Consider the following 21107-nt stretch of genomic DNA (forward strand, 5'->3'; position numbering starts at 1 on the left):
GCTTTCAGATTTTGTCAGTGGAAGGAAACAGAACTGGACAGACCCTGAAGGCATAAATAATATTTTCTCAGGCAGTCTGGATCAACATGTGCAATTGTGATTTAGTCACAGATGCTGCTCTATTAAAGTTATGCGTTAATATGCGCAGACAATCCTTTACTATACATAATCCTGTCTATGTGAAACTTCAGAAACTTGGGAGATTAAAGGGGGAAAATTTTCCATAGGCTACAAGATATCCGGCAAGATAGAGGAAATCTTATTTGTTATTGAAGTTTTCTTTTGGATAGTGCTGATGAAGGATGAACACAGATGCATGGATGCACAGCTAAGATGTGGGAATATTACCCTTCAGGATTTCGTCAGCAGACATAAAATGCTACTTAGAAATGGCATCTGGAGAAAAGTAATTTGGGCAAGAATGGTCCAGCAAAGTGCTTAGAACATTAACTCGTGAACAGGGCAACAGGAATCACTGAAGGAGGTTTGTCCATACTAATTTGGTGGTGGGTTCAAAATAAGTAAAAGTGATTTAATCATCGATTTCAAAGCAGTGTCTGACCTTTTGGCAGATGCTTCCTCCTTTAATGGTGACAGTTCCAACTTGTGATCCTTAGCATCGTGGCAACTACCTCCAGAAGGTGTGCGATGAGCAGTTCCGTGTAGCTTAAAGGGCAAATGGGTGAAATAATTCTAACTTGTGAACTGGCAGTCACAGTGCACCAAAGTTTGAGTGGGGAGGGTAGGTAGGAGAGAGATAAAAGCAAGGGATGAGCAAAGAGGCAGTAATACTAAAAATGGAGGCTTCCTGGGCAAATTCTTGAAAGTAGCCAAAACGCACCTGATTTTTGCCTCCCCAACTGTGTAACATATTGACCATCATTGATAATATTTAATTTTTAATCTTTTTAGCTTTATAGCACATTAAAAAAAAAAATCACTAACTTGTTTTTATACACTATATGATGTGTGTGTTTAACCAGTGCTGCACACTTGGGTGTATTGCCAGCTCTTGTAGGATTATTAATTGTCACACGTGTGATCTATGGTACAATAAGAATCTCTTCCCCCCCCGCCCCGCCCCCAATAAAATATTGTACAATACTATTAAGAACGAACGTGAATAGAAACACCTACCAATTTATTTTAAGTGGCCTATGAGGTTGATGTGCAAATAAGTTTATTTTTATCTCAGTAACTTGTGGGTTAGAAATGAAACCCATCAAAGATGGAAATCAACAGATATGTTTAAAACTTGAGGAAAAATAAGCAAAGTCACCCAAAACACCAGGGGGACACCTACACGAGACAAAATCTGCACTGCAGCATTGTCAAAATTGATATCGGAGAACAGTATTATGCGCTGAAATAGCATCTGTCCAGCCCCCGCCCCACACTGCCCCCAACCCCTTTCATATCGACAATAAGCCACCTGTGCAGTGTCAGGGAAGTGCCACCATTTTCAGACAAGATAAAATTAGTCCAAAAAAAAAATCCAACTGTAACACATTCAAGGTTCAGATTATTAAAAAAAAGCATCAAACCAAAAAAAATGGATTTATGGCACAGGATTTCGAATTCCAGATACTTCCTATGGGTTTAACTGGCGCGTGTAAGAATGTCCTCCAGCATCTCGTCGTGTTCCATCGGCGTTGCAACATTCTGGACTTCTTTGCTTGTTTTCTGCTTCTTACTTACGGTCTGACCGATGGCATCGTCCTTGGTAAGTTCTTTGGCTAGAATAGAAGTCATAGCATTGCCTCTTCGATTAGCTGGGGGAAGATAGAAAACAAAGGGCGTCAGTCTTTCTACTACGTTGCAACGTAATACACTACAGGTTTAGCAAATTAGAGATCAGACTCCGGAATCTATGAAGATCCCGACATTTCAGATGCAACACTGGGATCTGCAACAGGTTGTAGGACAGAAAAAATGAAAACTCCGTGACAGTACGGACAACCATAAAATGACAACTGGCCATCAAAGGAATACAGCTAGATCTGGCCACGATGATAACTCATTGTCTTTGCTTACTGTGAATTAAATTGGGCAATTATATTTACACACAATATCTCACTGGTGACCATCACGTGAACCGGTGCATTTAAACATTTGGGGAGTCACACCAGGTTACGCGCTGACCTTGCCCCACTCCAATCTCTGCACACAATCGCACTTGGAATGGCTGCAACTTAATTGGTGCTGTTCGTTTAAGATATCTGGAGTGGCTGAGCTTTTGTCACCATTGCTTTGCTTGAAGATAATTTCACATCTGGGAACAGGCTAGGGATGAGATTAATCCTTTCACTGACTAAGCCTGTCAAGTTAATGGTTATCTTCTGTCAATATAAATGGAGGGTTCTGATAATCATTATACTTAGTACCTTTGAAATAACATGCAGGCATTATCAAACAGTTAAGAATCACTGTCAGTAAAGCATGCTGGGAGTAGAGGAAACAGAGAGGGGGAGAGGGAACAACTTGAATTTAAAAAAGATTAGTGAAACCACACAAATGCACAGCACGCCATTTTGGATAAACTTCTCACCTGCCTTGACTTGCAGAACAAATCAGATAAAAGTCACAAGGTCAAGTGAGCTAAAGGACAATGATATATGTATGATATTATTTGACCAAAGGCTTTGGATTTTGTGTAAACACTATTTTCATCACCTTACTCTTCATGTTTAATCACCGTGGAGGCATTTTCACCCAGAGGACAGAGCAAAGCCTCATGGGTAAAGCTGCATTATTTCACAGTTGAGAAACATAAATTCCAGAGCTCATCGAGACTGAAGTGTACCAGGAACAATACGCGGTGAGCTTTGCCAGTTTGCGACAATACAGACTATTTCATGGTGACGAAATTTCACACCTTGAGAAAAGGGGAAAGAGGACACACGAATGGAGGCTACCTAGTCTCATAGAACCTACAGCACGAGAGGCCCACTTGACAAGAATGGCCTTCCGATTTCTGATCAAGGATTTCTGCATATTAAACCTAGCTCTTGCGGCTGCATTGCTGTCGAAGGATTATTATACATGGCGGGTCATGAGATAGTCCACAACTTGGGACTATCCTTCTGCCCCGATTGAAATAAAATGCGTAACAAGGTGGTAGGAGGACTAGGAGAGAGTGGGGAAATAGCCAGGTCTCTCATGCTTGATTGCTATCTAGTAATCCTGTAAAGTATGTGTGTGTGCATATCAGGAGAGCAAACATCGGTCAGGCAGAGTCAGCATGGATTTATGAAGGGGAAGTCATGTTTGACAAATTTGCTGGAGTTCTTTGAGGGATGTACAAACAGGGTGGATAAATGGGAACCAGTGGATGTGGTGTATTTGGATTTCCAGAAGGCATTTGACAAGGTGCCACATAAAAGGTTACTGCACAAGATAAAAGTGCACGGGATTGGGGGTAATATATTAGCATGGCTAGAGGATTGGCTCCACTAAGAGAACAGAGAATCAGGATAAATGGTTCATTCACGCGTTGGCAACCAGTAATTAGTGGGGTGCCGCAGAGATCAGTGCTGGGACCCCAACTATTTACAATCTATATTAATGACTTGGAAGAAAGGACTGAGTGTAACGTAGCCAAGTTTGCTGACAATACAAAGATGGGAGGAAAAGCAACGTGTGAGGAGGACACAAAAAAATCTGCAAAAGGACATAGACAGGCTAAGTGAGTGGGCAAAAATTTGGCAGATGGAGTATAATGTTGGAAAGTGTGTGGCAGAAATAAAATCAAATAGCAAGTTATTATTTAAGTGGAGAAAGATTGCAAAGTGCCGCAGTACAGCGGGACCTGGGGGTACTTGTGCATGAAACACAAAAGGATAAGTATGCAGGTACAGCAGGTGATCAAGAAGGCCAGTGATATCTTGGCCTTTATTGCAAATGGGATGGAGTACAAAAGCAGGGAAGTCTTGCTACAGCTATATAAGGTATTGGTGATGCCACACCTGGAATACCGCATGCAGTTTTGGTTTCCATATTTATGAAAGGATATACTTGCTATGGAGGCAGTTCAGAGAAGGTTCACTAGGTTGATTCCGGGGATGAGGTGGTTGACTTATGAAGAAAGATTGAGTAGGTTGGGCCTCTACTCATTGGAATTCAGAAGAATGAGAGGTGATCTTATCGAAACGTATAAGATTATGAGGGGGCTTGACAAGGTGGATGCAGAGAGGATGTTTCCATTGATGGAGGAGACTAGAACTGGAGGGCATGATCTTGGAATAAAGGGTCCGCCCATTTAAAACAGAGATGAGGAGAAATTTCTTCTCTGAGGGTTGTAAATCTCTGGGATTCGCCGCCTCAGAGAGCTGTGGAAGCTGGGACATTAAATAAATTTAAGACAGAAAGAGACAGTTTCTTAAACGATAAGGGGATAAGGGGTTATGGGGAGCGGGCAGGGAAGTGGAGCCGAGTCCATGATCAGATCAGCCATGATCTTATTGAATGGCGGAGCAGGCTCGAGGGGCTGTATGGCCTACTCCTGCTCCTATTTCTTATGTTCTTATTAAAATTGGGCTAAGCTTGGATGCTGCTGAGGGTCAAATATTCCGACGACACTTACCGTCTTGGGTCATACATGAACGATGGCCAATTGGTGAAGTACTGTATAATCGGCAGTAATTTCTCAGTCACCTCCCCACTCCCCTGGAACAAATCTCCAGGGCCAGAGGCTTTCCATCCCAGGGCTTTAAAGGAAGTAGGTGAGAACATTTCAGATGCCCTAACTATAATCTTCCAGAGCTCTCGTGATTCGGGAACCGTTCCTTTAGATTGGAAAATTGCACGTCGCTATGCTATTTAAGAAGGGCGAGGGGGAAACCAGGGAATTATAGATGTTAGCCCAACATCTGTTGTCAGGAAATTATTGGAGTCTATAATTAAGGATAGAGTGACTGAACACCTTGAAAATTTTCAGCTGATCAGAGAGAGCCAGCATGGATTTGTAAAGGTAGGTCACGCCTGACAAACCTGATTGAATTTTTTGACGATGTGACTAAAGTAGTGGACAGGGGAATGTCTTTGGGTGTTATTTATTTGGACTTCCAGAAGGCATTTGATAAAGTCTCTCATAAGAGACTGTTAGCTAAGGTTGAAGCTCATGGAACTGAAGACAAATTATTGATCTGGTTAGAAAATTGGCTGAGTAACAGCAGACAGAGAGTAGGGATAATGGGCAGGTATTCAAATTGGCAGGATGTGTGTCCTGCAAGGATCCGTGTTGAGGCCTCAACTATTCACCGTATTTATTAACAACTTAGATGATGGGATAGAAAGCCACATTTCCAAGTTTACTGATGACAAAGATAGGTGGCATTGTCTGCAGTGTAGATGGAAGCATAAAATTACAGAGATATTAATTGATTAAGTGAATGGACAAAACTGTGGCAAATGGATTTCATTGTAGGCAAATGTGAAGTCATCCAGTTTGGGCCTCAAAAGCATAGAACAGGGTACTTTCTAAATAGTGAAAAGCTAGAAACAGTGGAGGTCCAAAGGGACTTGGGCATCCAGATACATAGATCATGAAAATGTCAAGAACATGTACAGAGAACTTAAAAAAGGGACCATGGAATGCTAGCCTTTATACCGAGAGATCTAGAATACAAGGGGATAAGAAGTTAAACTACAGCTGTACAAAGCCCTGGTTAGACCACACCTGGAGTACAGTGAGCAGTTCTGGGCACCACACCTTAGGAAGAATATATTGGCTTTGGAGGGAGTGCAACATAGATTATTCAGAAAGATACCCAGACTCCAAGGGTTAAATTAAGAGGCGAGATTACACAAACTAAGGTTGTATCCCCTGGAATTTAGATGGTTAAGGGGTGACGATCAAAATTTTAAAGCTATTAAGAGGAACAGATTGGGTAGGGAGAAAAAAGTATTTCTGGAGAGTCTAGGACTGGAGGGCAAAAAATTAGAGCCAGACCTTACAGGAGTGAAGTTAGGAAATACTTCTACACACAAAGGGTGGTAGAAGTTTGGAACTTTCTTCCGCAAACAGCAATTGATGATAGATCAATTGTTAATTTTAAACCAAAGTTATTAAGGGATATGGGGCAAAGGCAGGTATATGGAGTTAGGTCACAGATCAGCCATGATCTCATTGAATGACGGAACAGGCTCGGGGGCTAAATGGCCTCCTCCTGTTTCTATGTTCCCTATGTCGAATCTTCCTCGGTGAGAAGTTTAAAAAAATGGAAACCAATATGCTATCATTCAATATAATGAATGACCTTCACCTTGGTGCAGAACTGCCTTGTTTCTCAAAGCGGAAACATGTCAATAAATCATGAACAGAATGCCAATAAAATCATTAATGTTCCTGATGAGCACCACTGAACTTGGCAGCAGGGCAGGAGGAATGGGGAAAGTGATAGCACACTACCTGATAATGACATGCAGAATTTCTTGAAAGTCAGCATTGCAGCTGGACAGATTATTAGCAGGAGCCTGTCCCACTGTAGTGATTGACTCGAAGAGATTCCTCGCATCGGGCCACCAGCAGATATTCACTAAAGTGTAATGGTGGGTGTGTGAAATTTGTATTATATGCCCAAGTGAACTGTGAAATGCACCCGGTCATACTGTAACAGACCCAGGCCTCATGAACTCGGGCTGCATCTGCGGGAAGTACTAGACCTCGATACCATTGGTAGTTACAGATCTGCCACTGGTAGTGGTAGGTAAACGACTGGCAGTTACTAGTCTGCACTGCTAGTGGTAGGGTAAACTGGTTAGTTGTATGACACTTTAAATATATAACTTTATTTAAGTTTTTGAACAAGCCTCTTTATATTGGGTCATTTAATATGTCCTTCATTCCCACACATCCTAGGGATTCTTCAATTACTCCAACTGTTGCGTAAAGGAATTGAGGGAAGAAAGTGAGTTACAAATTTACTCCCTTTACTCTTTCCAAAGATGCAGAGCTTCTTCTAATACAGTAAAAGGCACACTTCATCCTTCAGCTTCAAGGCTTTGTGGTAGGGATTCACGGTTAGCACTCAAGGGGCTGAGCAGGGGATTAGAAACAATGCAAGTAGGAGGAACAAACCAAATCGCAGTAAGGCTGGGAAGAATTTACTGACATCATAAGACCAGGATCACCAAACATTCAACCTGACATCCTTAGTGAAGCTTTGTCGGAAGTGGAGAGGGGGGCCGTTCTGGATTAAGGAACCACCCACGAACATGAGCAATGTAGTTTGCAAGTAAGTTAATTTAACGGTTTAAAATTACAGTCAAGACCCTTGTTTAAGAATACAATTATGAGGGTACTTAGCAAATTATGTCCATCCATTTTATGTATACAATTATGAGGGGCCATGATAGAGTGAGCAGGAAGGACCCATTTCCCTTAGCAGAGAGCTCAATAACCGGAAGGAATAGATTTGAAGTAATTGGTCGAAGGATTAGAGGGGTGTTGAGGACAATTTTTTTTTACCCAGATGGTAGTAGGGGGGTCAGGAATGCAGCGTTTGAAAAAGTGGTCGAGGCAGAAACCCTCATTGCATTTAAAAAGTACTTGGATATGACCTGAAGTACCGTAACCTGCAAGGCTAGGGTCCCAGAGCTGGAAAGTGGGATTAGGCTGGATAACTCTTTTACGCCCGAGACGTGATGGGCTCAACGGCCTCCTTCTGTGCAGTCAATTTCGATGATTCTATCACCTTGACCTACAATATTACTAATTGGAATTTAAGTTAGAATACCTGTAGTCAACAGCAGGGTTCAACTGGCCTTAGTGGCCAGGTGGGTGGGCAGATGAAAAATGACCCCCCCCCCCCAAAAACATTGATTGTCTTCTCGTGACACCTGCTGGAAAGTAGCCGCAAGTGCACCTCAGGTGAGTGGAGGATTGGACCCTCTGCGGACAAACTGTACACTGACACTGTCCATGCTCACACATGAAGGACAGCCATGTTGGTAAGGTATTGAAGAGCTGCGGGTGTCTGTGCAATTGTACCCCAACAAAAGTCAACATTCTCAGGAGAGGAGGATAGAAAACCAGTGAATGCACCTCACCCTCCTACCCACCCAAACACTGAGACCAACTCAATGAGACCAACTCAATGAGACCAACTCAATGAGACCAACTCAATGAGACCAACTCAATGAGACCAACTCAATGAGACCAACTCAATGAGACCAACTCAATGAGACCAACTCAATGAGACCAACTCAATGAGACCAACTCCACTTTGGGTGTAACCAAGTGGTCTCCATTGACTGCTGAATTCTTACAGCAGCTTTCAGTTATTGTTGGACTGAAAGGAGGCAATCATTTATAGACAAGCCTCTCTAGACTGGTGAAATGTAGGGCGGGGGGGGAAATAAGCACAATAGAAAGTTAACAGGAACCAGCTTAACTCAATGCAGCGTTTTTTCCTTTGCTTATCTTATCAGAAGTTCTGCCCCATCACATCATTATAAAAATAGTGCACACCCTTCTTTAATATCACCCGAGCATGCTTGATCGTTCAGCCGAGAGTGGGCATGCAACCAATTCCCAACGCGCTGGCAATGCAGCTCCGCATCTCAGGCCCTCCCACCTGGGTAACTGGAAATTTGGAAACACATTGTGATGAAAGTGCCAGGCATCTCAATGCTTGTTTACCAGTTACCATAACTACTTCCTTTTTTTTTTAAAATCAAGAATGTTATTTTCAGAAGACATAGAGGGTAATTTTGAACCTTGTTGGCTGGGCCGTAACCTGGCAGAATGGAACACGTCTGATCTGCATTCAATTCAAAGATTCTGTAAAGAGCCAGATCACTGGAGGAGTTTTAAATTACACCCATTGGCTCAAAATGTCTTTGATTAAATAACTTGTCTTGCTTTATGCCTGCAGAACATTATCTACACAGATGCACCCCCCTCATTGGTATTCATTTTAAATATACAAACTTGAAATCTCAAGGTTTCTTCTGTTTTGTTAACTTTTAGAAACTATATAAAAAAAACACATGCCACCACCCCCCCCCCCCAATCCTCAACTTAAATGTCCAGCCGTGAACCATTCCAGTTAAAAATGAGAGAAAGTTTGTAGATTTTCCAAATATTACAGAACATGGATTTCACTGCATTTATATTTTTCTCTAAGTTCTAAACTGCATTAAGAACTGCACTCCTTACTTCGTCATACCCATCAGAAATTCTCAATGCCAACAATTATTATAGTATCAAGTGATAGGCAGAGGAACTGGTTGCTCTGGTGCAACATCCCATTAACTTCTACCCTTACCGAAAGCACTCAATCCGAAGGATGGGAGATCACAGATTGGAGCTGCATTGCCAGAGAGCTGCGGACCAGGATCGAGAAAGTGGGATGTGAACAAACTTGTGACTTCTCGGCCGGGATGTTCAGACTCTCGGCTCGCCAGTATGCAACTTTTCACCCATTAAAGTGAATCAGCGAATGATACAGCACAGAAGGCGGCTATTCGGCCTATCATGTCTGTGCTGGCTGGGATGGATGGGAAATTGTGCAAAAGTGGAAAGCTTGATCAAACTGTGCTCTGTGTTTGCTGCCCACAATTTTTTCCCTTTGCAAAATAAAAAATGTTAATATGGCAGGTTATTTATGTAGAATATTTCACTCGTAATATTTTCACTTTTAGCTCCAATGATGTTAACCAGAAAATGTATTTCCCAGCATTACTGAAAGGGTTAAGATTATGGGATAGGGATCCGGAACAAGCAAGGAAACATTCTCATTTTTTTTTTTTACCAGGTCACTGTCGTCACTGATATCAGAGAGAGACAACATTGAGTCTAAAGGAAATAAAGAGAAAATGTTAACAGTGCAGATAATTTGCAACAGCACTGAAGTAGACGAACTTCCAGGATATTTCTGTTTGGCCTGGAGGGATGAGAGGGGAGGAGAAGGAGAGGGAGAGAAGAAAGCATCAACCCAAAACTGATCAATCGTCTTTAATTCTAAGTAGATCATAATGACCAAATTAAACCCTGTAGATCCAAATGATCAAATTAAACCCTGTAGCGTGAGCCATCCTTTTCTCAAATGCGGCTCACATCAGATAATTATTTAAATGAATGTGTAGGCTGGAAGCCAAAAGTACCATTTGTATTACATGATGCAACAATTACACAACACAACCTGCATATGTTCCCAGAAGAAGATTCGAATGATTTCAAATTGAACAAATACCGACCCCTTAGTTATGGAGATAATTAGGATTTCATCAGATTCATTAAAAGGAGTAACAATCATTTAAGGCATAAGGTATTGAGTTTACTGAGTGTAACTCTTGAACTCCCTTTCTGCCCCATCTAATTTCATCCCTACCAATGCAAGAGGTGCCAACCTGCTGAAAGTACAGTTCCACTGGTTCTGGCTCGTCTTCAAGTATCATCCTGTAGCTCAGACAGGGAATGCCTGCCCTCACCCAACATCCACTAGTATTCACTGGATAATGAAGAAGAGTGGGAACAATGCCCTGGTTTCCCCTTTACTTGCCGGACTGTAGGGTCACAATTGCTACCCTAGCTCAGATCAGCTAACTTGAAGATTAAACTCAGGAGCTACCTTATCTACGGCTGAATTCTGACTAATATGACACGCCGCGTCAGCTGCGGCTCAATGGGTAGCACTCTCACCTCTGAGTCAGAAGGTTGTGGGGTCAAGTCCCATTGCAGAGACTTCTTCACAAAAATCTAGGCTGACACCCCAGTGCCGAACTGAGGCAGTGCTGCACTGAGATGCCGTCTTTCCGATGAGACGTTAAACCGAAGAAGAAAAGGGAGTATCCCCGGTGTCCTAGCGAATATTTATCCCTCAATCGACATCACTAAAAACAAGTGGGAGTTTGCTGCGCGTTGGCTGCTGCATTTCCAACATTACAACAGTGACTACATTTCAAAAGTATTGAATTGGCTGTAAAGCATTTTGGGACGTCCTGAGGTCATGAAAGGCGCTATATAAATGCAAGTCTTTTTTTTTCTAACATGAGTAAGGGTATACCCTACCCAATAAAATGTAAAACTTAGGCAACTTTTCCAGAATATTCTTGGTAGTGATCACGTTATAAACAGTTTCCCCTTTTGTTCGAGCCTCAGATTTTGGCAGTGCTTTAGCTGGATAAGGATCAAAAATATTTAATTCAGTGGCTAGAGAGAGTTAGAATGATTTTCAGTAATAACTCAGAAAATAAATCTTCTATGGTGCTGTGCAATGCAGACATCAAATAGCAGCACTGACCGTTTCTCGACCACACTCAAACTTGTGCGCTGTAACTGCCAGCATACATATTTGGAGACCATGTTCGAATGGCAAATGAATAAATAAATCATTTCGATGAATATTTAACACTGTTCAACAGACACAAAAAACTGAATGCTTCCAGCAGCTTTATATTCAATATTTAGGAGCTAGAGTTTGAATCGATCCCAGACTGGCAGAACTGAACTCTCCTCTAATGGTTTTAAGGGTCTAAAGTTCGAGAAGACTCAAGTTAAATCTCAGTGGGGATGAAAGACCAAATAAACAAACGGCACATAACCACTGGTAAATTCATCATCAATTGCTACCAAATGTGCGGTGTCACTTAAAGGCCACAGCAATAGCAGGAATGGGAGCTTAATTGTTCCACTGCTGCCTCAGGATAGCCGTTTGAAGTGGGGTTATGATGGGACATTTTTGGAGATGTAAAGGGAGCTTTACTCTGTGCTTTACCAATGATTGATTCATGTATAGAGCACAATAAATGGGGGAAATTTTCTATTCCTTGCCCCAGTGAGTAAAATATTCTCTTAAATAGAATAAAATACAAGTCGGGAGAAATAACTGGTAATCTTAAATTGACAAATTAATTGGATGGAATTTTGAGACTTCAGGGGGGGGGAAATCAAAGCTAATTTATTTATAGAATTGTTTTTGTTCTTTTTTTAAATGTAGGTTAATTACCAAGTAGAAGCTTTTCATATCAACCATCAAGTCAGTTCGAAGAAAATTACTGAACGACACTTAGAAACACAGTCATTTTCTCCAGATAAATATAGGATTAGGGAAAATAAAAAGTAAATATGCAGTGTTCCAAGAACAGATGCTTTGAGTGGCTCTTGCAAGTAATCAAGGTGGGGACTAATAACAGAAAAAAAGTGAAACTATTGGGAATAACTGACCATCCCAGAGGATGTACTAATTGGTACGATCAAATGCAAGATCTTGTACTTCTGCCTGGAATTTGCTGAAAAAAATGTCAATTTCACAGCGCCCATCATTATTAATGCGTTAAAGAAAAAAACAGCAATTTGTGGCGAGGGAGAGATACCCCGTGAGTTGCGTATCGCCACAAATTGCTGGACGATTTGCTCCATCCCGCGGTTAACCTCGCAAAACGCGAGCTGGCTGTCAACCTCCCCGTGAGTGTCGAGAAATTGCTGGATTTGCACTGTAACTACGAATGAATCTCGCCAGACATTTAGGGCTAGCATTTCATGTCGTAAGGACCCTGTTTGTGGCGTGATTTATGGTCCTGACATGAAGCGGAACAGTGGCGGTCCAGAAAGGGGGCATAGTTTCAGAATAAGAGGCCGCTCATTTAAACGGAGATGAGGAGAAATTTCTTCTCTCAGAGGGTTGTAAATCTTTCTGTGCCCCAGAGAGCTGTGGAGGCTGGGTCATTGAATATATTTAAGGTGGAGAGACAGACAGATTTTGAACGATAAGGGAGTGAAGGGTTTATAGGGAGCGGGCAGGGAAGTGGAGCTGAGCCCAAGATCAGATCAGCCATGATCTTATTAAATGGCAGAGCAGGCTCGACGGGCCAATGACCTGCTCCTGCTCCTATTTCGTATGTTGTTATGACAATAGGGAGGCCCAGAAACTACTGGATCGGCGTGTCCTGTGGCAAGCACCATAATTGGATTTTTCCTTCACCTTTCTGTTTGTGGGACCTTGCAGTGCACAAACTGGCTGTCTTATACCCTACATTTAAAAAGTACTTCAGTGACTGTAAACGCTTTTAGATGCCAGAGGTGCTGATGAAAAATGCTGTATAATGCAAGTTCTTTCTTTCAGGCCATATGTGAGTAACACCATGTGATATCTGCTAGTAATTTTAAACTGGATTTATTTTAAATGACTCAAATCACTTTTACTTAGAATCTCCTAAGCAAAAGTGATAATGTGCTATAAAGACTGTGAGTATGATGGTCTTATTCTAGAGTAAGAAACTAGGGCCCCAAGTTTCCACATGCGGCAAAACAGGCCCCCCTCCGAGCTGGGCGCCCGTTTTTCGCGCCGAAAACGGCGCCTGAAAAAAAAACGCGCTATTCTCGAGCGCTTTGCAGCTCGATGTCAGCTTGGCGTGGCGCCCAGGGGGCGGAGCCTACCACTCGCACCGATTTTGTAAGTAGGAGGGGGCGGGTACCATTTAAATGAGTTTTTTTCGTGCCGGCAACCATGCGCGTGCGCGTTGGAGCGTTCGCGCACGCGCCGTGTGAAGAAACATTAGCACTTGGCCATTTTTGTAGTTCTTTGTAGCTGTTCAATTTTTAACATTTTTTAATAAAACCACATTGCCCTTCCATGATCAGCACTGAGGCTTCTTGCAGCAGTGAGAAGGCTGCAGGAAGCCTCAGAAGTTGAGGCAGCCGTTTCCCGACGGGCCCGACCGACGGCAGGGGGGCCTCCCCCCGCCCTGCCGTCGGGAATGGCTGCCTCAACTTCTGAGGCTTCCTGCAGCCTTCTCACTGCCTCCTCCCCCAACCCTGCCATCGGGAACGGCTGCCTCCTCACTGCCTTCACCCCCCCGCTGCTGTCGGGAACGGCTGCCTCAACTTGAGGCTTCCTGCAGCCTTCTCCCTGCCTGAAGCACTTTCACACAGGTAGGAACATGGTTTATTTAATCTTTTCTTTGCTTATAAATTTTTATTCAGGTTGGAATTATTTGTATAATATTTGTATAAGTATAACTAAGGATTTATTGTAGAATGTAATGACTTCCCTTCCCCCCACACCTCGTTCTGGATGCTTAATTTGTAACCTGCGCCTGATTTTTTAATGTATAGACAAGGTTTTTTCAGTTCTACAAAAATCTTCACTTGCTCCATTCTAAGTTAGTTTGGAGTACGTTTTCACTGTGGAAACTTTCAAATCAGGCGTCAGTGGCTGGACACGCCCCCTTTTGAAAAAAAAAATTGTGTTCCAAAGTAAAACTGTTCTACATGACTAGAACTGCAGAAAACTTAAATGTGGAGAATTGCGATTTCTAAGATACTCCGTTCTCCACCAGTTGCTCCTAAAAATCAGGAGCAAATCATGTGGAAACCTGGGGCCGAGGAGCTGTTTGAAATCAAATGGTCACATAAGCACAGAAATACCCTGATCATACACAACATCATGTAGTAGATGCAGATGTTCATGGCAGTGTGTGGAAATGTGAATTGCATTTTAAGAACGTGGGAGTGAGCTGAAAATGCTTAACTAGGAATTGTTAAAGAACTGATCAAGTTAACTGCGCAGGACACAAGTAGATTTTCTCCTCATTGAAGTATGGATCCAATGGGTGCAAGCAGCTCTCTGGTACCGCAGCCAATCACCCTTTGTCAGTGTCATCATCATCACCATTATGGGCAGTCCCTCGGAATTGAGAAAGACTTGCTTCCACTCTTAAAATATGAGTTCTTAGGTGGCTAAACAGTCCAATACGAGAGCCACAGTCTCTGTCACACGTGGGGCAGATAGTCGTTGAGGGAAGGAATGGGTGGGACCGGTTTGCTGCACGCTCTTTCCGTGTACACTGCGAGTGTCAACTGGCTATGCGACATTCAAAGGCATCACAACAGAGCCTAATCTCCTCGTCACCCGACGGCAACATATCTGACCGATCTTTCTCTTCTTTAGCCCAAAGTTGCTGTGGTGTCCCCATCACCACCCAGCTTGAGATCAACTAACTCCCTGCCTGAATCTCTCCGCCTCTCTATCCTCCTTCAAGATGCTCCTTAAAACCTACCTCTTTGACCAAGCTTTTGGTCACCTGCACTAATTTCTACTTATGCCAAATTGTTTTATCTCATAATACACCGTGAAGTGCCTTGGGACGTTTCACTGCGTTAAAGGCGCTATATAAATGCAAGTTGTTGTTGTTAGGAGATCAAACTGAACTTTTGTTTACCTCAGTACCAGCAATTGGAAGTCATCAACAGTATGATTTTTAAATACAACAACTTGTAGTTATATAATGCCTTTAACGTAGTGAAATGTCCCAAGGTACTTCTCAGGAGTATTATGCGATAAAACAAGACAGTGACATACACGCCTGATGAGGTAGTTGTTTTAATCTTTACACCAAGTATGAGTCCATATAAAAACGCTGAACTTGCTGCTTTCTAATTTCCATGCTATGGAATAACTTGATAGAAAAGCACCAAGTAAAGGATGATTCCCTGGAGGGTGGATCAATAAAAAGTCCTACTGATGGATATGGGATTAAATGGTCTGTTTGCTTTCTTTGGAAAGAGAGCATACTTTGTCCTGAAGAAAAAGAATCACTCTCTCCGAACTAATGCTAGCATAGCAAAAATAAATATATTTGCTACAAAATATTAAACAACATTGTACTTCAGATTAGCAGATTGCTAAGGACCTGGTGTTGTTATGGATCAGTTGGTAACACTCCTGCTGGGTCAGTAAGTTACATGGTCAAGTCCCAGAATAGGATCAGGAAGGGCATCTTAAGATAGATTTTGCATAGCCTATATATTCACATTGTTGTTGGGACAATCCTTTCTCCTTATTTTGTCAATTAGCTCAGTTATTAACAACTCTTGCTTCAAACACACCCTAGGACATGTTTATAATCTGAGGAAGTGTTGCACTGTCAAAGATGCCATACTTCAGAAGGGACATTAAAAATCAAATTCCTGTCTGCCCGTCCAAGTTGACGTTAAAGAGCCATATATTCAAAGAGTAGCATGGACCGCTCCCAGTGTCCTCACTGAACCAATTCCACAGAAAACAGATGAACTGGTAACGCATCGCATTCCTATTTGTGGAATGTTGCTGGTACAGAGCAGCTATTGTGTTGACCTACACTCGCTGGACTTTAAAGTAATTCACGGTGTGATGGACATTAAGATGTGGCGATGACATGGTAAATTGTTGGACAGTATTTCTCTTCTTCCATTAGCTTTCTCTTGCTGGAAAACATTAAATTCCAGCTTTGGCAACATCCAAAGCAATGTGGGCTGAAAATGCAAGCGTAGATACACACGAGCTGCAGGTAGTGTAGTGGTTATGTTACTGCACTAGTAATCCAGAGACCTGGACTAATAATCCAAAGAACAAGTTCAATCGCACCACGGCAGCTTGAGAATTTGAATTCAGTTTTAAAAAGCTGGCATCAGTAGAAGTGACCATGAAGCTGTTGGATTGTTGTTAAAAACCCAGCTAACACCAACGCCCTTTACGAAAGAAAGACTTGGATTTGTATAGCGCCATCCACGACCACTGGATGTCTCAAAGCGCTTTACAGCCAATGAAGTACTTTTGGAGTGTAGTCGCTGTTGTAATGTAGGAAACACAGCAGCCAATTTGCGCACAGCAAGCTCCCACAAACAGCAATGTGATAATGATCAGATAATCTGTATTTGTTATGTAGATTGAGGGATAAATATTGGCCAGCACACCCGGGATAACTCCCCTGCTCTTCTTCGAAATAGTGCCGTGGGATCTTTTATGTCCACTTGAGAGCAGACACGGCCTCTGTTTCTAAAAGACGGCACCTTAACAGTGCAGTGCTCCCTCAGTATAGCACTGGAATGTCAGCCGAGATTTCTTTTGTGCTCAAGTCTCTAGAGTGGGACTTGAATGCACAACCTTCAGACTCAGAGGCGAGAGTGCTACCCACTGAGCCAAAGCTGACACTAGAGGAAGGAACACTTTACAGAAGGAAACCTGCTGTCCTTGCCCGGTCTGGCTTATATGTGACGCTTAACTGCCCTCTGAAGTGGCCTATCAAGCCATTCAGTTGTATCAAAAAGACGGACCAGCACCACTTGATCAGGGCAACTAGGGATGGACAACAGATGTTGGCCTCGCCAGCGACGCCCATGAGAATGAATTAAAAAAATAATCAAGCCACATAATGACCTGATTATGAGAAAACAATATTTCATACACCAAAAAGTAGAGTAGTTCTCAGTGGATTTCAGCCATGAACATACTTTCCAAGTGAATGATGATATTTCAACATACCCCACTTTGGTGAATTCTATCAAATTAAATATAGTGCTAAGGGCAATTAGCAAAAATGTTGTATTATTAAACTGATGAATCCCACATGACAGAGACAAGAAAATAAGAGCTTAAACACAAATTATACTGTGTGCTCAAATGTAATTCATAAGAATTAAAAATGCCAAATCAGTCTTGAGTGAATTTCCAGGACAGAGGAGCCTATTATGGAAAGTGCGACACCTGACCTGACCTCACATAATGACTGCCAACTATCTGCTTTCCCCACTCCCCCATCCTATCCTCTGATATTAAAGGTGATGGGAAGCAGCGTTCCTGCTAAGCTGCGCGGTGGACTGGAGGTTCCGCGCAGGCTGCTCATCGGCTTTTACAGGGATCGGCTGCGCAGCCAGTTAAAGGGACCACGCGCAGAAAAAAAAATTAAAGGGAACATTGATGGGGGCATGTGGAAGGGAAGAGTATAGTTTACTGATTATACCTCCTGATAATAGAGGAAAATGATAAATTTAGAAGAATAATTTCATATCTTTTCTGGAAATGTTAATTCCTCTGGACACATGTAGTAGCTTGCAGTCGGGCTGTTCACAATGCAGCCAACTCCCAGAAATACTGTGCTCTCTCAGCAACTGACATCACCGGAGTGGCCAAGGATGGCAATAAACCACCTTCATGGGTTTCCACAGCGGCAAAATTGATGTTTATAGAAAAGCAAATCATTTAAAAGTAAATTTACCATTTTCTGATTTAAAAATAAGGTTGAGTAGGAACATTTTGATTAAAAAGTACTCTCCTAGACTTTCTAAACATAGAAATTTACAGCGCAGAAGGAGGCCATTTCGGCCCATCGTGTCCGCGCAGGCCGACAAAGAGCCACACGGCCCTCGGTCACCAGCCTGAAGGCTACATATAAACCTATGAACAATGGCGGACAGGTAAGGAGCATCCGGCCCAACCAGTCCGCCCCACACAACTGCGATACCCCATGTATCGCAACATTTTGCACTCCACCCCACCCGGAGCCATGCGATCTCTTGGGAGAGGGAAAAAACCAGATAAAAACCCAGGCCAATTGGGGAAAAAAACTCTGTGGGAAATTACTCTCTGACCCATCCAGGCGATCGAAACAAGTTCAGGAGATCACTCTGGCCGTATTAGATTCCCTGAATTACTTACCATTGTATCTGCGCTTGTCAACAAGAGGTTATCCAGTCTCATCCCACTTTCCTTCCCCTTTAATTGATGAAAAAAAAATTTGCATTTCTATCGCGCCTTTCATGACCTCAGGACGTCCCAAAGCACTTTAAGCAAATAAAATACTTTTGAAGTGTCGTCACTGCAGTAATGCAAGAAAAACTGCCAATTTGTGCACAGCAAGGTCCTACAAACGGCAATGAAATAATGACCAGATAATCTGTTTTAGTGATGTTGGTTGAGGGATAAATATTGGCCAGAACACTGGAGAAAAACTTTCCTGCTCTTGTTCGAAATAGTGCCATGTGATCCACCTGAGGGGGCAGATGGGTCCTCAGTTTAACATCTCACTCAAAAGGTGGCACCTGCGACAGTGGCACTCCCTCAGTAGTGCACTGGAATGTGTGCCTAGATTATGTGGATCTTGAACCCACAACCTTCTGACCTAGAGGAGAGAGCGCTACCACTGAGACTCTCCTTTCCCTTTAAGCTAAGGATGACATAATCCTTAAAACATAATAAACCTAAGAGAATGTGCCATTCAGCAACAATTAGATAAGATTATGCTTTCTCAATCCAACAGGAGTACGTTCTGCTCTTTCATTTAGTCTGTTTGTCTGTACTCTGTTCATTTGTTCCCTCACAAAAGCCATATCTCCCTACTTTTATTTTGTATTCGTTCATGGGATGTGGGCATCGCTGGCAAGGCCACATCCCTAACTGCCCTTGAGAAGGTGTTGGTGAGCTGCCTTCTTGAACTGCCACAGATCATAAGAACATAAGAAATAGGAACAGGAGTAGGCCATGCGGCCCCTCAAGCCTACTCCGCCATTCAATATCATGGCTGATCTAATCATGGACTCAGCTCCACTTCCCCGCCCGCTCCCCATAACCCCTTATCGTTTAAGAAACTGTCTATTTCGGTCTTAAATTTATTTAATGTCCCAACTTCCACAGCTCTCTGAGGCAGCGAATTCCACAGATTTATAACCCTAAGAAATTTCTCCTCATCTCGGTTTTAAATGGGCAGCCCCTTATTCTAAGATCATGCCCTCTAGTTATAATCTCCCCCATCAGTGGAAACATCCTCTCTGCATCCACCTTGTCAAGCCCCCTCATAATCTTATACGTTTCGATAAGATCACCTCTCATTCTTCTGAATTCCAATGAGGCCCAACCTACTCAGCCTTTCCTCATAAGTCAACCCTCTCATCCCCAAAATCAACCTAATGAACCTTCTCTGAACTGCCTCCAAAGCAAGTATATCCTTTCGTAAATATGGAAACCAAAACTGCACGCAGTAATCCAGATGTGGCATCACCAATTCCTTATATAGATGTAGTAAGACGTCCCTGCTTTTATACTCCATCCCCTTTGCAATAAAGGCCAAGATACCATTGGCCTTCCTGATCACATACTATCCTTTTGTGTTTCATGCACAAGTACCCCCCGGTCCCGCTGTACTGTGGCACTTTGCAATCTTTCGCTATTTAAATAATAACATGCTCTTTGATTTTTTTCTGCCAAAGTGCATGACCTCACAGTTTCCAACATTATACTCCATCTGCCAAATTTTTGCCCACTCATGTGCTGAACATACTCCCACAGTGCCATTAGGGAGGAAGTTCCAGGATTTTGACCCAGTGATGAAAGAACGGCGATATATTTCCATGCAAGGATGGCGTGTGACTTGGAGGGGAAGTTGCAGGTGGAGTTGTTCCTAAGCGCCTGCTGCCTTTTGTCCTTCAAGGTGGTAGAGGTCACAGGTTTGGGAGATACTGTCAAAGAAGCCTTGGCGAGTTGCTGCATTACATTTTGCAGCCATGGTGCGCCGATGGTGGAGGGAGTGAATGTTTAAGATGGTGGACAAGGTGCCAATCAAGAGGGCTGCTTTGTCCTGGAGGGTGTTGAGCTTCTTGAGTGTTGTTGGAGCTGCACTCATCCAGGCAAGTGGAGAGTATTCCATCACACGCCTGACTTGTGCCGTGTAAATGGTAGATATACTTGTGGATTATTATATCGGTATAATATATGCATTGGGTATAAAAAGGGTGCGTCACATGTAAAGACTGTCTGCTGGGAGAGCAATTCATTGTCGGATAAGATTGTACTACAGCTCTTTAGCAGCTTCAGAACTGAAGGCAGGGGGAGTGGGAACTGAGCTCCAGACATTTCGACTTCACCTTCAATACCCCAAAAGATGAGCAAAGGAAGGAAGAACAGAATAACCTCAGTATGTGGGACGGTGAACTGAAAAATGGAATAAGCATAAACTTAATTTTTTTTTTAAACCTAACAAAATGTGACTTGCGTGAGCTCTCCCTAGAGAATTCCTTTAAGTGCATTGCTTTGTGGATCAAACAAACAAGGCAGAGTTCTGCAGCAAATTAACGGCTCCACATCCACTCGCTCATGTGCAAGCCAGCTTAGAACAAAAGCAACTGTTTCTCACTTTGGAGCAAAGCAGAATCATGGACTTTGATCCTAAAAATCCCATGCACTAAAAACTGAATTTTATTTAGCCACCACAAGCCAGTGGGCCTGATTATTAGGGAACTGTACATTTTTCACAAGGCCACTGGTTTTCCGTTGTCACAGAATGATAGAACCATAGAATATGATCCCAACAGCAGTATAAACCCCAGTATAAAAATGGAAATATATATATTC

The 21107-nt window shown here is 42.7% G+C and overlaps 1 protein-coding gene across 1 annotated transcript in view; it reads right to left on the reverse strand.

Moving 5' to 3' along the window:
- Nucleotides 1–1396: 1396 nt before the first annotated feature.
- The window catches only part of LOC139262844 (protein diaphanous homolog 1-like), a 460427-nt gene continuing 440716 nt past the window's right edge, over nucleotides 1397–21107 (reverse strand). Inside the window, exon 27 of the mRNA XM_070878024.1 lies at nucleotides 1397–1772. Within this exon, the coding sequence (XP_070734125.1) occupies nucleotides 1600–1772 (173 nt within the window). The 3' untranslated portion in view covers nucleotides 1397–1599. The remainder of the gene's footprint in view (nucleotides 1773–21107) is intronic.

The sequence above is a fragment of the Pristiophorus japonicus genome, chromosome 4 (assembly GCF_044704955.1).
Source record: "Pristiophorus japonicus isolate sPriJap1 chromosome 4, sPriJap1.hap1, whole genome shotgun sequence".
In the NCBI taxonomy this organism is placed as follows: domain Eukaryota; kingdom Metazoa; phylum Chordata; class Chondrichthyes; family Pristiophoridae; genus Pristiophorus; species Pristiophorus japonicus.